General features: G+C 42.6%; 1 protein-coding gene across 8 annotated transcripts in view; it reads right to left on the bottom strand.

The window, feature by feature from the left end:
- KIF21A (kinesin family member 21A) overlaps positions 1 to 16,371 on the bottom strand; it is a 94,399-nt gene extending 78,028 nt beyond the window's left edge. For all 8 annotated transcript variants that reach the window (XM_065658278.1, XM_065658227.1, XM_065658262.1 and 5 more), the window contains exon 1: positions 16,104 to 16,371. In XM_065658278.1, the coding sequence (XP_065514350.1) occupies positions 16,104 to 16,147 (44 nt within the window). In that variant the 5' untranslated portion in view covers positions 16,148 to 16,371. The remainder of the gene's footprint in view (positions 1 to 16,103) is intronic.
- Positions 16,372 to 19,914: the final 3,543 nt, after the last annotated feature.

Below are 19,914 nucleotides of genomic sequence, written 5' to 3'. Positions count from 1 at the left end.
CAATGATAGCAATGAAGGCTCTTTCAGTTCTTTTTTTTTCTTTTTAAATATGATATGGACAAGTTTTTTCTCTTTTTTTAAAAAGAAACATGACAATCAAGCAGATAGTACCACCTTAATATCCTCCCAGAAAAGTTTGTTTTCTCCTTAGTTACCACTAGACTTTGCTTGCCCATGCCTTATCACTTGACTTTTGTTTACACAGAAGTACAGAGTTCTGTCATCAAATGAAGTGTAACTGCAATGCAGCCCTTATGTAAGCTTTATCACATGAATAATTAGCAGGGCCTGTAGGAAACTACAAATAGCTTATTTCCCAACTATATTACCAGAGTTAACCATTTCTAAGACCACTGAATCAAGAAATAGTGGCTGATGAATGGGAACAAGGCAAATTGAAGCAATAAGTGAGCGACAGATTCAGGACAGGGAGCTTGATTACCTGGAACTAATGGAAGGAGAGGATTTTGCCACTTCTTGAAGTTTGAGGTCAGGACTTGTTGCACTTCACATACAATCATGTTTTTAACTAAATACATAATTGGATTCTCAGTTAAATCCAGTTGACTGGTATTACACAATATGTCAGATAATCTTATCAGCGCCAGAATGGATCAAAAATGTACACAAGCTCTTGTGTCTTTTCTGTACTATCCACCATCATGCTAATCTGGAGGTATCAGAGTTTTCAGTTTCCAAGTAACAAGGCTTCAGCCCTGTGTTCCCAGTCAGCCAAGATAAAGCAGCACATTTAGGTTGTTGACCTCTAATCTACAGCAGCAGTGTTGGCAGAGGGGTCTTGCAAAGGCAGCAAAAATAGAGCAACACAAAGACTCAGCAGCTGGAAAACAGTACAGCAGTGACACTCCACCTAAAACCTGCTGTCACCACAGGAACCACCAACTTCAGTATCTCTTGCAATTCTAGCTGGAACCATGAGATTCCTTAAAAACAGTAAAATCTGATACTCTAAGTGCTTTGTCACCTACCTTAGCTAACAATTTAAAGTAAACAAACTAGACCAGGACTCAAGTGAGAAAAACTTGACCAAAAAAAGAAAAAAGATCAGTTTTCATTTTAAAAAAATACCTACATCCCACATAAGAAAGGTCCTTGTGCATTCTTGTAGATCTGTGATTTTCACATCAGTCACAAGCACACTGGACTGAACAAGTCCAGTATGTACATAATAAGGATATCCAGAAAGATTTGTGGATTGGAAGAAAGGAAAAAAGCTCTGGCTGTCCTTGAACCTTTCAGAATTCGTAATAAAACTGGAAAAGTCCCCAGTTCTACACACTCTTGTCATTCCTGCCTAGCTGTGGGGGAAGAAAGGGAGAGCTTCAAAAGTCCATTTCCTTCAGGAACAAAATTTTTCAGCTCTTTCCAAATTCATTGAATATACCCCTACCTTTGTGCTCCAACTGTACCTCAATCAATAAGCAGTAAGTCTCCCCAGCACATTAAATACTGAACGAATACTCAGAAGATGGGGTCATTGATACTCCAACACCAGAGCTGACCCTAGAAATAGCAGCAGATGTCCATGACTTTGTAGCTTAGCCCTGCACCGAAGAAAAAAAAAAAAAACACTAAAACAAGTCACACAGATTATTTAAGTATTTCCAACTTTGGAAGCAAGATGGCCAGTGTAGTGTCCCCTAACTGGGCATTTGCTCACATTGGCACACAGAAGTGGGGACACTGGTGTACATAGCACCATGTATACGGTGTATAGGGTATATGGCACCACCCATCCTGACAGGCAGCACTATAGCTAAAGAATTCCCAGTACTGGTAATGGCTGCAGCAGAGGGAGACCCCTTAAACACCAAAATCTTTCAGCTATTTCTCCCAGCAGTACCTGATAAGTTATCCATCCAGTATCACTTTACATCAACCAGCACTAGTGCTCACATGTTAATATATCCATGTCTTTGTCTTAGCCTAGCTGTTTTCCTTCCGATGTTTCCCTCATCTAATTTTAACATCTACAGAGATGGAGCTTTCAGCCTCAAAAGACAAACAGATGAGGAAAATAAGCCTCAATCTACTTTTTATATTGCACTTTAAAAGTAAAGTAACTCAGAGAGAAAAGGTCTTACAATGCGTTAAATGTATTAATACCTGAAACCTCGGGTTACAACATAACTTAAAACCATGCTTTAAACGGACTGGTTTTTAATATTTGAATGATACCCCCAGAACCATTCTAAAGGATCTGACATTCAGAAGCTGAAGGCAGATCTTGCAGAAATGAGAGGCAACTAAACTGTAAATGCATTATTAGCTGGCAAGGAAGAACCAAACCCCAAACCCTACACTCTGCAGAAAACAGCAAGAATGACCCAAGAAAAACATGTTTACAAAATTAATATTTGAAATACAATTACTATCACCAAAATGTAATGCATTAATACACTAAATTCAAATTGTAGTCCTGTTGCTATTTTGAACAGAAAGTGGGTTAACAGTCAGGATCCTACCGTTTGTGTTTTTTTCAGAATGGAAAAATAACACAGTGCCAATTCATGTAACTTCTGAGCAAAGGAGAGGACCTCTGACATGCACTGTGTGCTGGAGCGACCAGCCCCCTCTGTACCAAGGAGGCAGCAAAACAGGAGAACGAGTTTCACTAGAACAGTGCAGTACATTACAAGCAATCCGCCCCACTGGACATCCCTCGGTTAGACATATAGCCTTGGCCAAAAGAAGTTTAATATTAAATTTAAAAATGCAAGTATGAATTATAGAATATACATATAAAAAGGCAGTTAGTCATGCCAATAGACTACAATTAGTCAAACTTCCCTGACATATCTGATAAAACTTGGAAGTTGGTAGCATTTCTTAGCTGCGATATGAGAATCAAAAGCATATATCCTCAGGAGATGCAGATATCATGAGCTTCGGAACACTTTAGTCAGTCTACCAATACATTCTGCTGTTTTAAACAGATTGAACTTCAACCAGACAACACTTACACAGATACCAGGCAGACATCCAATAATACAAACCAAGCTGAATGTTAACTTTGCCCTGTGCTCCACACACATTATATGAACACACAAATCCAAATAAATCAAATTTTAAAATCCATTTTTCATAGATGTGACAAAAACTGATAATGCACAAATTATAATTTATTTCCAAAGAGTCATAAGAAACTGTTCCAAGATAAGTAACTGATGCTCTGGGTTGTACTCACAAGATTATCACATGCTTCATGTGATAAACCATCAACTATTGTATGCATTTCTTTCTGACTTACAGAAGGTATTGTTTGAACAAGCCTGAAGAACTGAAAGAATGAAACACCAACTTTCATGGGGGGAAGGGGAAACGGACACAATTATTCTATGAGATGACTGAGGAGAGCATGAACATCTGAAAAGTAAAGAAACATTAACAGTGATGGAGGTTAATTATTCTTGAGCAACTTTTGTCTTCTCGATGTGACTTGAGTCAGCTTGGTGAAAAGAATACGTGAGCTTGAACTGTGGCAGAGGAACTGCAGGCAGAAGGCGACCACCACATATTCCCACTGGGAGAAGAGGAAAGTGAATTGTTACCCATCACTGAATCACACTCCAAATGCTTTCACAGCAACAACATCACATCTGCCATGAAATAGTCTTCAAAACAGGCCAGGGAGGGTTGGACAAGGGGAAGGGAGAGACTTTAAAACAGAAATAATATAGAAACCACGCAAACAAAAGTCTTCCGTACTTCATGCTGTGTATGCTTACAACATATTACCTCCTCATTGCAGCCATATCACCGGCGCCACTGGATGACTGCCAGTCCTCCAAGAATCTGCTCTATTGTATTCAGAATTCATCCACAAAAGTGACTGCACCCCTGTGCTACAGCTGTCCCCCATATCTCACCCTTTCCAACAGATTGCAGCCACATAGCTCTTCAATATCTTCCTGGCTTTTAGGCCTCGCCTGCCATCTGTCAAAACAAAAGATTACCAAGAAAACAGAGCCAAGCTCCTCACTGAGGTTCACATCGAGAAGACAAAAGGTAAACTAAAGCCAGAAACTTCCCAATGTGGCATAAGAAAAAAATTTTGCCCTTTAGTACAGTCAAGTATTGGTTGCTCAGAGAGACTGAGGAATGTCCATCCTCAAAGGTTTTTTCCAAGACCTAACTTGATATGGCCTTAAGCAACCCTGCCTGAATTTAGTTTTGACCCTACACTGAGCAGGAGGTTGGATCAGATGACCTCCTAAGGTCCCTTCAAACTTGAATTAGTCTAAGCTTACCCTTCCAAACCTGTAAGGCTTTTTTATTGTTCATGTGGACATCATCACACCCCTGTAAACACATTCTGACATCTGAATGGGATCATTCGACTGTGCTGAATTCAGGTCCTGGCACTCAACATGCAGCTTCACAGAATTACAGATAACTGGTATGGAAAAGGGCTGGAAAGGTCATAGAGTTTATTCATCCACCCTACCTTTCTGGATCAAGGTAATGTCAACTACATCCAAAATGTTCCAAATAGTTTGAATAGTTTTTAAAAGTTTCCTATATAGGCAATTCCACATCTCCACAAACAAATCATTCCAGGACATCCACCCAGACCTTCTTCCTATCTATTACTTTTCTTACTGTAATTTAAGCCTATTACCTTGTATCCACTTTGCCTTGAACATGAAGAACAATTTGTTCCCTTCTACTTTGTATTTGATTCCAGGTATTTCAAAACATCTCTTAGCAATCTTCACTCCTCATCTCTCACACTATGGAACTGGCCATGTTTCTTAGGTCATTTCCCTCCTCTTTTCAATTCCTCTCAGTCCACATTTTTCTTGATCTGCAGCACCCAAAACCAAATACTAGACATCAGCCAAGAGATTAGCAGTACTGAACAAAAGGTATGGATTACTTTGCACCTTACATAAAAGCTTAAATTTCTATATACACTAATTTTCTTCTTTTGCCACAATGCAACACTATGGTTTCATGCATTTATTAATAATCACTTGAATTCTTGCCTACAGCAGCAGTAGAGAGCGCACTGGCCCTTTATTTTCAGCCATCTATCATCCAAGATGTAGGCCAACACCATTTTATGCAAGTCCCCTCTTCCCAAAGCAACATCTCGGCGTTTGGCAGTCAGGAGAATTAAACATCACCAGGAGCACTGGCCTGGCAAAGGCCAGCCCTGCTGTCAGGGCTGCAAGCACAGAGCAAAGCACTTTCATTTGAAGCTCTCAGCTGTACAACATTTATTCCTCTTTGGGGCCTACAGAGGCTTTACTTGTTGACATTTAGAGAACAATGAAAATTCCATCTGTCCCCCAAAAGCTTTGCTAACAATGATAATGAGCCAACAGTGTGCCCTGGCAGCCAAGAGGGCAACTGTGTCCTGTGTGCATCCAGCACAGCATCGCCAGCCGGGCAGGGAGGGGATTGTCCCGCTCTGCTCTGCACCGGTGCAGCCTCATCTGGAGCACTGGGTGCAGTTCTGGGCGCCACAGGGTAAAAAGGATATAAAGCTGCTGGAGAGTGTCCAGAACAGGGCTATGAAGTTGGTGAAGAGTTTGGAGAGGAAGCCGTATGGGGAGCAGTAAAGTCTTTGGTTTATTCAGCCTGGAGAAGAGGAGCCTGAGGGGAGACCTCATCACGGTCTACAGCTTCCTCACAAGGGGAGCAGGAGGGGCTGGCACTGATCTCTTCTCTTTGGCGACCTATGACAGAACCCAAGGGAATGGCAGGAAGATGTGTGTGTACACATACACAGGCACATCGCAAGAAGAGCCAGAGGCCACAAATGCATTGCAAAGAGTAAGTTTTATTTTAGTTACCTCTCTACTGGGGGGATCTCCAAAGTCGCACCTAAGTTCCCAGGCAGAGGTGACAGGAGCAGGGACACAGGCGCTGTAAGTTCAGCCCTGCTGGAAGATCATTGGGCCTGCTGAGCTCGCCTGTATTTCAAGGCTTCAGGCAGGCACAGCCTCCCGCTCTCTCTCACAACAAAGCAAGAATCTCAGACATAGTGATAAGGTGCCTAGAGTTTCTCCCAGGCCTACGTTATCTAACACAGAGGTTCTACTCATCAAGCACACAAGGTCAATAAAAAAATTACTGTGATGTATGTGTTCTTTCTACAGACAGGTGCAAGTCACTTGAGCGTATTTACATTTAACTAACCTCCTCAGCGCTACATTCCCATATAATGTGGTTTAGCTTGGACATTAGGAAAAGGTTCTTCCCCCAGAGGGTGGTGGAGCACTGGAACAGGCTCCCCAGGGAGGTGTCACAGCCCCAAGCCTGACAGTGTTCAAGAAGAGACTGGACAAGGCCCTCAGACACATGGTGTGAGCTGTGGGGTTGTCGTATGCTGGGACAGGAGTTGGACTTGATGATCCTTGTGGGTCCCTTCCAACTCAGGACATTCTAGGATTCTTTGATTCTGTGGTAATGGTTTAAAAGGCAGAGCCAAGACAGTGGGCCGGCTAGATGACTGGCCGATGTAGGTCACTTTGGGGGTTATGTGGGGAAGAAAAAGAAACATACGCACAAAAAAAAATTCTGAAGCTTTTGGGAGTAGAAAAGAAAAAAAAAGGACATTTAATTACATTGATGTTTAATTGTCAAATAGTTTACCTCTCAACAGCAGTTCAGCCCTATCTCAGATCTCACTTGCAGAGCTCACTGAACACCAATCCACTTTTGCTGATCTCAAAGTTCTGCTAGTGAAGATCAAAATGGCAATTTCATTGTTCCTGAGTGATGGGCTGGCTGATCAGATTAGACAAAAGCATAAGCTGCACTCTAAGTGATATAGATGGAACAGGTGGCCCTTTCTCCGACCTGCTACCTTTTCAAACACCATTAGAAGTAGAACTCGTCTCATCTCCATCATGTCTAGAAAATATATATTCAGATATTTACGCCCAGCATGAAGATATTTTTATGGTCTTTAATGTGTTTCGAACGGTTTGCTTATAAAACAAATCCATCTTTCCCAAATATACCAGTTACTCACATGCATGATATAATTGTAACCAGAAAGAAAGCAAAAAAAAGGTGATTTCTGGATAGTATCAATATCCCGAATTTGCAAAACAATGTGTATAGATAAGATGTCTTTAAAAAAATAAATAAAAAAAACAAATGCATCACATTATAGAGAAAAAGTCTAAATGTAATGATTCCACACATACTTAAAACTAAAGACCAGACTTTAAAAGGACGGCATTTGAGACCAGGGAGTGAAATAAACCTTACCCAGACAACTTAGGTAGAGTGAAAACTGAAGCAATGTGTGGTTTGCTTAGTAGGCTTTAAAAAAAACCACCACACACACCAAAAAACCCCACCAAACAAACAACAAACACCACACAACACCAAAAGTAGTCAGCTATTTCCCACAGATCAAAGTGTCTTGTACAGGCATTTTTTTTTTCCTCTTCACACAGAAACAAATTGGGGGGGGGGGGGGGGGGGGGGGCAGGGAGAGAGAAACAAATCCATATACATGCTTTAGCAAAACAGAATTTTTAATTGTAACACTTCATAGAAGTTAATTACCAACTCAGGTGTTTAGTAGAAGTTGCTTTTCTCATGATTCTACATCATGTATTATTTATATCAGACCATAAGCATTTATTATACTTTGAAGCTACATCTTTGTCCCAAAGAGCTTATGGCACAATTCTGAGATGAGAACATACTAAGTGCCAGTGGAGTATGGGGAGGGAAAAGCAGGAAAACAATAAAGACAGACAAAAGAGTCACTACCTACACTCATAGCCCTCTCATATCCTCATAAGGGTGGAGATGGGGGCATAAAGATTCTGTCCTAGTACACAATCAAACACAAACTAAGACAGAGGCACTGCCACAGTTGGCATAATCAATACTACTGAGTGAGAGGTCAGCAACTCCAAGATCTTAGGATAATGAGCTAGTCAGAGTGTCATAAAAAGTCTCAGGACTCATCTCCCCATTAGTCCCATGCTAAGGGGAAGAAATATCCACCAAAATGAAGGCTAAGAATTACTGGCTTTGAAAAACAAATTTAATTAGGTAAGTAACCTCATTTTCAATATTTTGAACAAGTTACATAAACAGACATCTTACTTAAGTCAGTCTACCTCCCCATCACTTTACTCCAGTCTCACAGGTGACGTGGTACCAAATGCCTCAAAGAAAGTGGCTTACATGGGTTCCTACGTTCTATAAAATAGTAAGGGTTATACTGTACGTGGGACATTTCTTAGCAGGTTTGCTAGTGACTCCAGAATTACGCAGGACTATATTTCATTATTTGCAATACATTTCTAGAGGATACTATTTCTTTTATGTTTTAAACTATTACTGATGACTTGCAAAACCTTTTAATCAACATTGCTACCAAGTCACATACTTCAATATAGTCTCTTGACTTTAATACTCCACGGCTACATAGGTTATCAGCTTAAGATGACTCCTTAACTTCATTTTAGCAGTATTAAGCAAAAGACAACTAACATGGTTAGAAAGAGACAGAAGAAAGAAATATAAAAGTCAATGAAAATAATGAAAACATACACAGGCTTAAAGAAAATAAGTGGTTGGAGCATTGACCCAAGATGTGGAAGACCTTTGATTAAAACCCCAAATGAGATTAGACCAGACAAACAGAGAAGCCTGTTTGATCAAACTCTTCCATTATCAAAAAAACAGGGCAGAAAAGATAAAGTGTCAGACTTCGAGATGCCTCACAAAAGAGAAACATTTTCTGTCCAGTCTTATTAGCTACAACCTTCCATGTATTCAGCTGTGATAGTTGAGCCATCATGCTATAGAATGCTACAGTCCTTCAACTCTTCTCCATCTTTAGAATCATGTTTTATTTATGTTTTTAAAGGATCGACTATGTCGAACATAAACGAAAGGGAAAGTAAGTGTCCTTCAAAGCTACAGTATACAAGAGAAAGCATATCAAAAAATCCGGAGTATTTAAGAGCAAGTATTGAAAAACTATATTTAATCTAAAATGGCCTGCAAAGAGTTATCAGCTAAGCAACTGAACCATGCAGAGTTCCTGTAACAGCACAAATGCAAGAACCACCAGTGAGACACCAAAATTACCTAGACAACAAATCCTTTGATCCATTTAAAATCCAACAATGGAAAAGCACTATTCAACTTGAATTGCTACATATGGTAAAACAATAATATCATAACCTTGTACTAAGGTTTTGTTGCTCTCAGATTTCTGTGATGAAACTCCATAAAAAACAGGCTTCAGAGATATGTCATTTTTACTAGGTTCATTTAAAGACCTAAAAATGCTTACAGGATGTATTGTCCCAAACAGCAAGCCTAGCATTTGTCAGCTGATTTAAAAAAAAAAAGAGTTCTTTAAACAAAAATTAATTATTCCAGCAGTGGCCAACTTTACCAAATCTGTTGTGGATACTATCAAAAGGACCAGATGGTACCCCCTCCTCACTCCTTATTTCCATGCAGAGTCTATTCAAGAAATATTTTCTGGTAATTAATCATTAGCTCTGAATCAGCAGTTTTGCACATTTTAAAATACATATTGAAAAGAGCTTTTCTATGCATCAAATTCACTGTGGCAGTGACCTTAAAATCCTTTCACTGTTCTCCATTTGTATCTTGTTGCTATGGTAAACACATCAAACAAGAGAACATGTCTGAAAAATTAGGCTGAATTTCCCCCTTTAGTCGCACTGGAACAGACTTATTTATTCCAGAAAAGTTCCACCAGGGAAAAGTGGAAATAAACATGGAGAAGTACAAAAAAGGAGGAAGGACAGGAAGAAAATTACCAAATACTTAAAACAATTTTATAAGAGAAGAAAAAGCAAGCACAAGAAAAAGGTACAGCTGATGAAGTTACTCTTGCTGGACTTGTTCAGATCTAGTTTGATCTCTAATTAAATTTCTTTTTTGCCAGTGCAAATGATACTTTTAACTTCTTGCAAGTATCTTACATGGCAACCACATTAGCACAACAAAAAAATTCTCTGTTCCAGCAGCGACAGGTACAGCAGGATACTGAATCTTTTCCTTTAACAGAAAAACAAAGTGTACCTAAAGTGGCTTTATTTCCCCAGCAGTAATCAGGCAACAGAACATGAAAGCAAGAATTCCAGCAGCCACCCCTGAGTGGGCAGCAGAGGCAATCCATAAAACGCTTAAAGCAAATAAAGGGAAAACAGAGGGAGGGAGCAAGGCTCCCTTAATCCCAAGCACAAGGGCCATTCAACTACTATAGAAGAATCTGCAGAAATCACACAGAAAAACTGAAAATGTGAAGCTTTGAGTTCTGTAATAAAGGAATGTCTAGGTCAACAATATAAAACTTAAGCCTTCCTAGAGCTTTAAGTAGTAAAAAAAAAATACCACTAAATGGAAATTAGTGACTAATTGGATAGATTTTCAAAGCAAACTCCCAAGTCTTCTACAAACTTTGGAAAATGCCAAGTTAAAAATATAATTCATCCACAACCATGAACAGACACTTGTGCATACCACTCATTGCTTTTTCTTCTTCCTAAATTCAATATACATCCATCAAGGACGGGAAATATCCGATTAGGATTTATGTCCCCTCCATCAAAGAATGTTGTGTTTACATCATGAGTGATAGGAAGGGAAGTTTATTTCCTAGAAAGCAAGATCACAGATTTCAGCCTGCCCCAAGCAATATCAGTTACGGATGATCAAGTCAGAGATGACGAAACCAGAATTAATTCAGCAGCAGATGGTGTTGTGTCTTTTTTTCAGCTAAAATGCAAAACATATGGATGGGGTAGAGTAAAGTTTCACTGAAGGACAAGGGAATGTTTGTTTAAGTCAGGGAGCAAAGAGAAACATCAAAACTAACAAAAGATATGAAACACGAGCTTTCCAAAACCAAGATCTCTTTTGTAGCTTTCCATTAACAGACTCTCTTTCCAAAAGAGGTATTTCCCAACACCTGACATGTCCCAAAAATTTACTATGTAATACTGCTAAGAAATGATTTTGTCTTTGGTGAGGCATACTGACAGACTGCTGAACTTCATTAAACAGTTACTCTGAGACATTTTCCCAAAAAAAAAAAAACCACCAAAACTTTTGGAGCTTCATACAATTACAGATGGGTGATAACTGTGGTCTAATAAAAGGAAAACTGGTTAATTTTAAGGTGCGAGTGGATAGTACTGTGCTCTATTGCTGTTGCTTATCTAGTTACCGAATGATTTATGAGAATGCTTAGCACTGTATGGGAAGTGTGAAATGAGTACCTCTGCCATCTAGAGCTCATGATATATACCACAGCATACATGGCCATTCATCTGACATTCGAGGATCTATTCATGGTAGGAAGCTTAAACACAGCTGTAACTGTCTGCAGAACAGCAGCCCAAAAAAAAGAAAATATTTCAATAGCCAAAGTGCTTCAAAACACACCTATCAAAAAAGTTCCTTCCACTCAGCTGCTTCTTTCCTAGTATATTTAACAGCAACTGGATCTAGCACAGAGGAGGAGAACTTCAGTGTAAAAGCTATTAGAAAAAAAAAGAAAAAGAGTAATGCAAAAGATGAAAAGGTAGCAGGATGCACAACAGCAACAACCAGCAGATTCTGTATGGGGAGAAATAACACACACAACTAGCAAAGGAGAAAACAATGCAGAAGAGGTCCAACTGATCACATATTTCAAGATCTGGGGGTATGAGAAGAAAAAACCCAGTGTTCCCATAACACACTTATGCAGCAGAAGGCTAAGGTTACAAGGGATGAACATGTCCCATTTGCCTTATCAAAAGTTAACACTGTATCCTTATTTCATGCCCCAAGCAGCTTGATAAATTGCAAAAATCTCTGTTCCTAAATCGAATCTGTAATCAATACATTTTTTTAGAGTACTTCATCTCCCTTTTGGAATACCAGAAACAGAAGCTGGGTGGTTTCAATTCATCAGCTACACTTATTACTCCCACTGTTATTAGAAAACTTTCCCAATAGATCCGTTACATTTTGCACGAGTAATTTCCATGCTTGGCAAACATCAACATTTCACCTTTGTGAGGCAGTGTCACAACATATTGCGGACACCCCAGGTGGGTATGAGAAGCAAATTCTTTAGAAGATTCAGGGAAGAGCTAGGTGGCCAGAACCCATAGCATCTCTGCTCATGTGAGGAGGAAGGCAGCAGCACTCCCCATCTTTGCTTAAGGGATGCGACCCAGAGCAGATGCCAGTCATGGCAGCTGACGCAGCAGCAGTCAGGTACTGTCGCCCAAGCAGGGAAGAAGGTACATATACACAAACACACCGAGGATGATGAAAAGTGGAAACTTTCACAGCTCTGCTCTTCACTCCTCACTGATTGTAAAACACCATCCCCTACTCCTACATTTATACAGTCCTAAAATTAGATCTGGACCTTTGAAGGAAACCGTGAGGCTGATGTGGCCCCCCTGGTGAAAATGAGTCTGACACCCCTGCCCTAACACAGTTTCAGCTGGGCTCCATCTTTCACAATGCCAACGTGCCCAATACCAAAGCCCAACTTCCTTTAGCTTCACCACTGACACTTCATGTCCTACTATTGTCCACTCCACCTGAGGTGCCACCCAAGCCTGTCTGAGTGACCACCTTGCTTTTCTTGACTATTGGTCAACTTCCATAGCTATTCATCTTTTCACATTGTTCTTCATTATTTCTGTTTTCACATAGTATTTTAAAAGGCGATATTATACATCAACACTGAATCTTATCATCTATATGTCGGGGCCTCCACTGACTCAGAGTGAATCAAGGCCATCTTCCTCCTTTAGACAGATGTTTACATCAATGTTCTGCATCATTATGTCTTCTCCATAACAGGATCCAAACAACAGACATCATTCCATGCTCCATCAGACAGCAGTCCCCCATGCAAGCCTTCTGGTGAGCTCCATCCAAACATGATTGCCCTCCAAGATTTCCCTTGTTTAGCAGGTATCCAAAAATGCAGAGGACCCAAGCCCAACTTTCCCCATCACTGCTTGGATGTCTTAACCCTACAGCTCCAAGCCATATGGAATGAGGACAGGCACTAACTGTCAGCTCTCCTGTTGGAGCTATTTCAATTCTGATGACAGCTCAGGTCTAGTTGGTAGAAGTGTAAGTCTGACCTAGTGGTTCTGGGCTCTGACTGCGGCGACTCCATCCGGTCTCAGGATAGCTCATACAATGACTCTAAAACACAACACTGACACAGACCACTGGTTGTTGAGGGTCTCAGTCTTAGGCAAGAACTTTATCTCTCCAGCATGCAGGAAGCCTACACGCTGTATTCTGGCTGCAAACACCACTAACGCAGCAAGACACACAAGAACTAGGAAACTAGGAAGTATAACCTATATCCTTTTTGTGGTCTTGGTTCTAGAAAGATGAACTATACCATTTCACAGCATACTCAGAAAAAGTTAAGTTTTCATATGCTGAAAAGACATTTATAGAAGCAAGATGGCAATTTCAGATAAAAAAACAGCCATCGTGATTAGATAACTATCATAGAGGCTCTCTGATTCCATCTGAAAACACACACTATACACAGTCATACGGAGAGCAAAGCTCTTTGTTGAAGTTGCACATCATCATCAAAATTGCAATTCCACAAGTCTTTCAGTAGTGGTTGACAATAGAGAAAGAATTTTTTTCTTAATTGAGGAATTTAACATTTGTTACTGGATTATCTGCCAAACTATTTTCAGCTTTCATGCTTCACTAAACTGGAGTATTTAGCTAATCGTTCAAAACCCCATTATTACACAGAAGAAAATGGGGAGCAATTAGCCTACAAGACGATAGCTTAAAGGTGGTGCTAATTGGATAGAATGAAGTATTTTTTTAATCCAGTTGTACACAATTAAATGAGATAACCAGGTTCTGGAAAAACAATTTGCTAAACAATTTCAGGGATGTCTATTGTATAACCTATGTTTAAAGTTTGAACAAATTCAGCTTTGCAGTAAATTCAGCCCAACATGCTTTTGCAGTATCTTAATTCAGTTACTGTCACAGCGGTTGCAAACTAAAAGCTGGTCCTGGTGCAGAGCAAGCCTTGTTCAGGAAACACAGACAAAAACAACAACTAATTCATCACGACACTGGAGATCATCATTGAACTAAGCTCTAGTTCCAAAAAAGAGCTGAAGGACAAACCCAACAAGCACACAATGTAATATTCATAATGCACAGTACAGGATGGCACTGATAAACAGTGAGTTGCCACACCAGTTGAATTATAGAACTGTGCAAACAAACAGGACTGTGCAACCAGAAATAATAGAAAATCACCTACAAAGAGCTACTGGTGGGAAAAAAAAAAGTGCATGCTTTTGTTCATGATTGCTAAGCAGAGAGGGAGAAATTCTGAACATGAATAGTAATCTGCCAAAAGGAAGAAAGCAGATAGAAGATGCAATCCTTCATGACTAGTGAACTGCACTAAGGTGTTAGTTAGACAACTACATTACAGAAATGTGCCTTGTAACATTAGGGGTTTGTTTTCAAGAGCTACAGCTGGATTATTTTAACACACTTTTACTAATTCTTTGCCATATATTATTTCTAATCTACCACACACATACAACTAGAAACATATTTGCACCAGTAAGTGTTAATTCCTAGTTGCAACAAACCTCTGTATTTGTAAATGAACTTCTACATCACTATTATTTTTGGCTCAGAACATATTTAATATTTTCTTCATATGACAGAGCAGTCTGTAAACCTGTAACACACCCTATTTTTAGGATCACACCTACCTCATATTTTCCTTTTTAAAAACACAGCCTAATTATGCTTTGGAATAATACCTCCCTGAAAAATGCTTCAACAGATAACGACACTCACAAAAGTATCTCTGCCCATAGAAAATGCTATCATAATCATCGAGCAGACTTCAATGAACAACTGCAGCATACACTCCATGTTATCATGCAGGGGCGGTGTTCCTCTGTTTACTGAAAATGTTATTGAACTGTTCCCCCCACACGCACATACCAACAACACCACACAGTAACATAGCTTATTCCTACGCCCTTCAGAGAAAAAATGATCCGCTCTCTTTGTCTTCCTGCACAACCCTGGAATTATCTAAGAAGGTGAGATGTATGTAGTGGCTCCAAGGACACACTGGCAGACACAGACCTTGCCCTAAAGTCTTATTTCTTGTAATATAATACTCCAGGTGCATCAGCATATAATATAAAGAAACTTCTTTAAAAGAAAGAAATAAATCATAATTCAGTATCACAATTAAAACCCACATATTGACACATACATATGGACATATATATGCACACATATATATATTTCTCATGTCTGAATTATATAAAAGACATCTCAAAAATTAAGGCATCCGTGGGCTAATCTGGAAGTTCATCAAACAATAACATTATATCTTCACATGGAAAACTGAGAAGAGCCAAGAGTTCACTGATGAACAACAGATTCTGATCTCTGATAAAAGAGTAATTTGAATTAGCTGATGTTTTAAAATGATTTAAGCTCCACTCCCATGATGACTTCTACATTTACCTATTCCTGTTTATTGTGAGCAGCCCCATGGAACTCCATCCATCCCTCCCGGTACGTAAGGTGAGACACAGCCTGCCTGGGATAAAAGCCTTTATCTTTCTAAAAATATCGGTCTGCCGGGCTCCGCTCTGGCAAAGCTCCGTGATGCAAACGCATCGCTACAGCCCAGGGACTGCTTTACTTCCATGAGTAAGCACTTGCAGCACCGGGCTATAATTAGCCAGAATATTTTCAGGGTCATTGCTGAAAACTAGAGAGAAATGACTGAGAAAGACCTCAGAACGTTTGGGTTTCTTTTTCCCCCTCTCCTTTCGCTGTTTCCAAGCGCTGTAAGGATCTTTCCTCAGCAGGAGCCGAGCTGATCCACTCTGGCTGTCCCCGCGGGGCGATGCCGCTTCCCACGGGCGGGGAGCGCACAGCCCGCTCCGGCGCAGCGGGCCCCCGGGCACGGCCGGCCGCGGTCATCCGTGGCGTGAGGGCCCGCGGGAGCGCTCCCCGCGGCCGCCCGCCCCCCGGCCCCCAGGAGAGGCGGCGCCGCCGCTTACCTGACCGCCACCCGCACCGAGCTCTCGTCCTGGCCGGCCGACATGGTGCCGGGGGGCAGGCGAGGGGCGGCCGCGAGCCTTGCCGGGAGCGGGGGGCGCTGCCGGGCCGAGGAGGGGCCCGCCGGGAGGAGGTGGGGGCACTGCTGCGGCTCCCCCCTCACCTCCTCCGCCCGCTCCGCCGCCTCCTCTCTCCAGCCATTTTAGGTGCCTGAATGAATAGGTAGCAGCCGCGGCAGCGCAGCGTTGTTCGCGCCGCTGCTCCTCCTCCTCCCCCCGCCCCGCCCCGGCCCTGCCAGTGCCCGGTCGGAGAGCGCTGTCAGTCAGCCCGCCGGCGGGCGGAGGGACGGGCCCGGGCCCCCGCCCCTCCGCGGTCCGGCCCCCCGCCCCGGCCGCCCGCGCCCGTGCAGCCGCAATGCGTCAGCAGGCCCCGCCCCCGCAGCCGCCGCAGCGCCCGCCGCGCGGGCCTCGCCTGGCACACGGGCGCACGGCGCCCCGGCACGGCGCCCCACGCACCCCCTCCGCCCGCACCCGTCTGCACGGACACGCTCATCCCCCTCACACACCTGCCTTCCCGCACACACACCTGCCGTTTGTTCATAGAGTCGTTTCAGTTGGAAGAGACCCTCAGGATCATCGGGTCCAACCATAACCTTCTCATAACTTCTTCTCAGTGAGGGTGACAGACACTGGAACAGGCTGCCCAGGGAGGTTGTGGAGTCTCCTTCTCTGGAGACATTCAAAACCCGCCTGGATGCCTTCCTGTGTAACCTCACCTAGGTGTTCCTGCTCTGGCAGGGGGATTGGACTAGATGATCTTTCGAGGTCCCTTCCAATCCCTGACATTCTGTGATTCTGTGATTCTGTGATAACCTAACTCTAGGACTAAACCGTGTCCCTAAGGACCTCGTCTAAACGCCTTTTAAACGCCTCCAGGGATGGTGACTCCACCACCCTGGGCAGCCTGTTCCAATGCCTGACAACCCTTTCCATGAAGAATTTTTTCCTGATATCCAATCTGAACCACCCCTGGCGCAACTCGAGGCCATTTCCTCTTGTCCTATCACTTGCTACCTGGGAGAAGAGCCCAACACCTCCATGCTCCAACCTCTTTTCAGGGCTACAACCTTTGGACACGCACTCCCCACACACAGCCCTTCCCACGCACCTTGCACGCTCCCCTCCTCGCGCAGGCCTTTCCACACACCTGTGGTACTGCCTTCTGCACACACGCGTGGCATTGCCATCCACACACACGTGCGGTGTTACCGTCCCCACACAGCTCTCCTCGCACGTGCGCTCACACGTAGCCCCACGCACACCTCTTACGCACCTACACGCTGGCAGCCGTGGGCACACACAGCGCCGTTTGCAGTGTCTGGTTTACAGGCAGCTCTTTCCCTCCGCACACACACGACACCCATGCATTGCTCCACACACACGGCTCTTCCCCCCACAATGCTCCACTCATGCTATCAACACACACGGCTCTTGCGCACACACGCACAGCCAGACACAAAGGCTCTGCATGCAGCTTTCCAGGCCTCGCTGCTGGGAAACAGCAGCTTAACCCCCTGTCAGGGCAGGGGTTTTTGCTCATCCACCTGTTTCCCTCTCCTGAGCAGGAATGGGATGTTCTCATGCCTCCTCCTTCCTCCCCTGGCCCTGTCGGTGTCAGGACCCTCACACCTGCAGGATCACGCAGCTCTCCCATTTTTTGGGCTGTACTCAGCAGGTTTGTTTGCCCTAACTGCTCCAGCCAGGCATCGCTCTTCTGAATTCACTAATGAAATGCCTGGTTTTTAGTTGGAAACTGAGTGGGTGGATGACATTAATTTTTGATGCAAATAATATCCCTGCCAGGAAACAAGCCCGGTTATTTTGCCCAAAACAATTCACATTCCTAAGGAAGATTTTCCATCAGAATAGGCCCGGGTTTGCATTTGTAATGATATGCTAAAAACCTTGCAGTTCAAGTTGTTTTGCTTCTGATAGTGAAGGCTGTTCACGCCCAGGCCCCAGCGTCTGTCAGAGATGGGCAGGTGAGGTCTGCGGGCAGGATGGGGCCTCCAGCCATGGCCCTGCCTCTCTCTGAAGACAAGTCTCTTCTTCTCAGAAGAAATTGACTGTATTATTGATACACTGCTTGTTTCTTATAGTTATTTTCTCACCTTTTTCTGTTTGTTCATTAAGAAATTGGATTGTTGCTGGAAAATGGCCCACCTGGAAGCTGCTGTATGAAATTATGGTCTGTCTTCTTAATTACACAGCACCACTATACAAAGCTCTGACAGCATTTGAAAGTACGGGAATATGGCTGAGGTATACTGAGATAATATTTATCTGAAAGGCAGAAAAATGGAGACACAGATAGCTCGGTCTGAAGTCAGCAAGGGAGCCTGCTACAGGCAGAGGGAAGTCTACATTTCCCTGGGCTTCCCAGCTCACTATCCTCTGTTTAATGCTGTCGTCCAGATGCTTTCTTTTCCTTTTTCCACAATGTTTTATAGAATGAGCAAGACAGCTGAGCAAGAAAAAGCTCTTGCAGGTGAAGTATGTTAGCGTCCATGTGAAATAGCCTCAAAATGAAAGTGAGTGAGGCGTTTCCAGCTTGTGGGACTGAGCACCCGTGACTGGGTCATACATCTGTCTGTATTGTACTGAGCTATTTAAAAATACCTGCAGCCCATCCACGGAGCGTGCAATCTTACGCCATTGTTATCTTATGCCCAATTGGTTATCATAATTTATTTACATCAGATTCGCAAAACAAGCTAACAACAAAGCTTAAGCAAATATGGAAAAGGCAAAAGCCACTATGTTTTTACTGTAATAGCTTTAGTAACTTGGATACTTTCTTATCCAAAAGTATCCAATACTTTTTTTCAGCAGACAAAGCTACAAGGTTAATGTAACAAACACATTCCAGCCAAATTTGTACCCTGCCAGTAGCTGCATTTGTCTCACACGGCATCTTTTGCTGGGCAGGCCCCAGTACAGCTAAGCTCATCCACATCGCCCTGAGCATGTGTATAAAACCCTGCTCAGTCAGTGCCTCCAGTTCACCATGGGAGCTGTGCTATAAACCCAGCGGGGAGCAGCAGCCGCAGGAGCTGCGACTCGCTCAGTCCCAGCTGCTCAGAGCCAGGATCATGATCTAGATCTTGCCGGGGCTGTTCCTTCTCTGCCCTCGTGTGCCCCTAGACATTTTTCCTCAGCCTGACCACATCCAGCTCTCTCTCCTACATGTTGAAAATGAAGTTAGCAGATTAAAAAGTCTGGCAGAAGTCCCCCCGAGCTTGACATTATGTATACAGATGGGTTGGTATTTACAGGTTTGGGACCTTAATGACAAAGATTTGTTATTCACATTGGGACTAAACAGGAAGTCATAAGTTTTGGTGTTCAATCCTACAGTATTACATGTGTATCTTCTATCCCAAATATTTCACTTCAGTGCCAGACTCCTCTGAAATTGACATAGAAAGTCACATGTTTCATGCCATGTTTCGTGCAAATTGCCTGATTTGTGACCATGCAGATGTAAAGCAGGAAAAAGACATAGGCATTTTTAACGGCAGATTTTTCTCTGTGTTCCCCATTTCCAGAAAGCATACAATCCTTTTGTTAAAATAAACCATTATTTCCTGTTTGTTTGTTTGTTTTTCCCAGCTCATCCAATATAAAGAAGCAGTCTGCCCTATTGTTAACATGGCTGCCCCAGGAAACTTAGTTCATTTCTCCTGCTTTCATTTCTTGTAATGTGGTTGACCTTCGCTCTCCAGCATCCTATTCATTCAACTTGAATAAATAA

The sequence above is a fragment of the Caloenas nicobarica genome, chromosome 1 (assembly GCF_036013445.1).
Source record: "Caloenas nicobarica isolate bCalNic1 chromosome 1, bCalNic1.hap1, whole genome shotgun sequence".
Taxonomy (NCBI): domain Eukaryota; kingdom Metazoa; phylum Chordata; class Aves; order Columbiformes; family Columbidae; genus Caloenas; species Caloenas nicobarica.
Note: the sequence above shows the minus strand (reverse complement) of the source record. Positions and strands in the feature narration are given on the sequence as shown.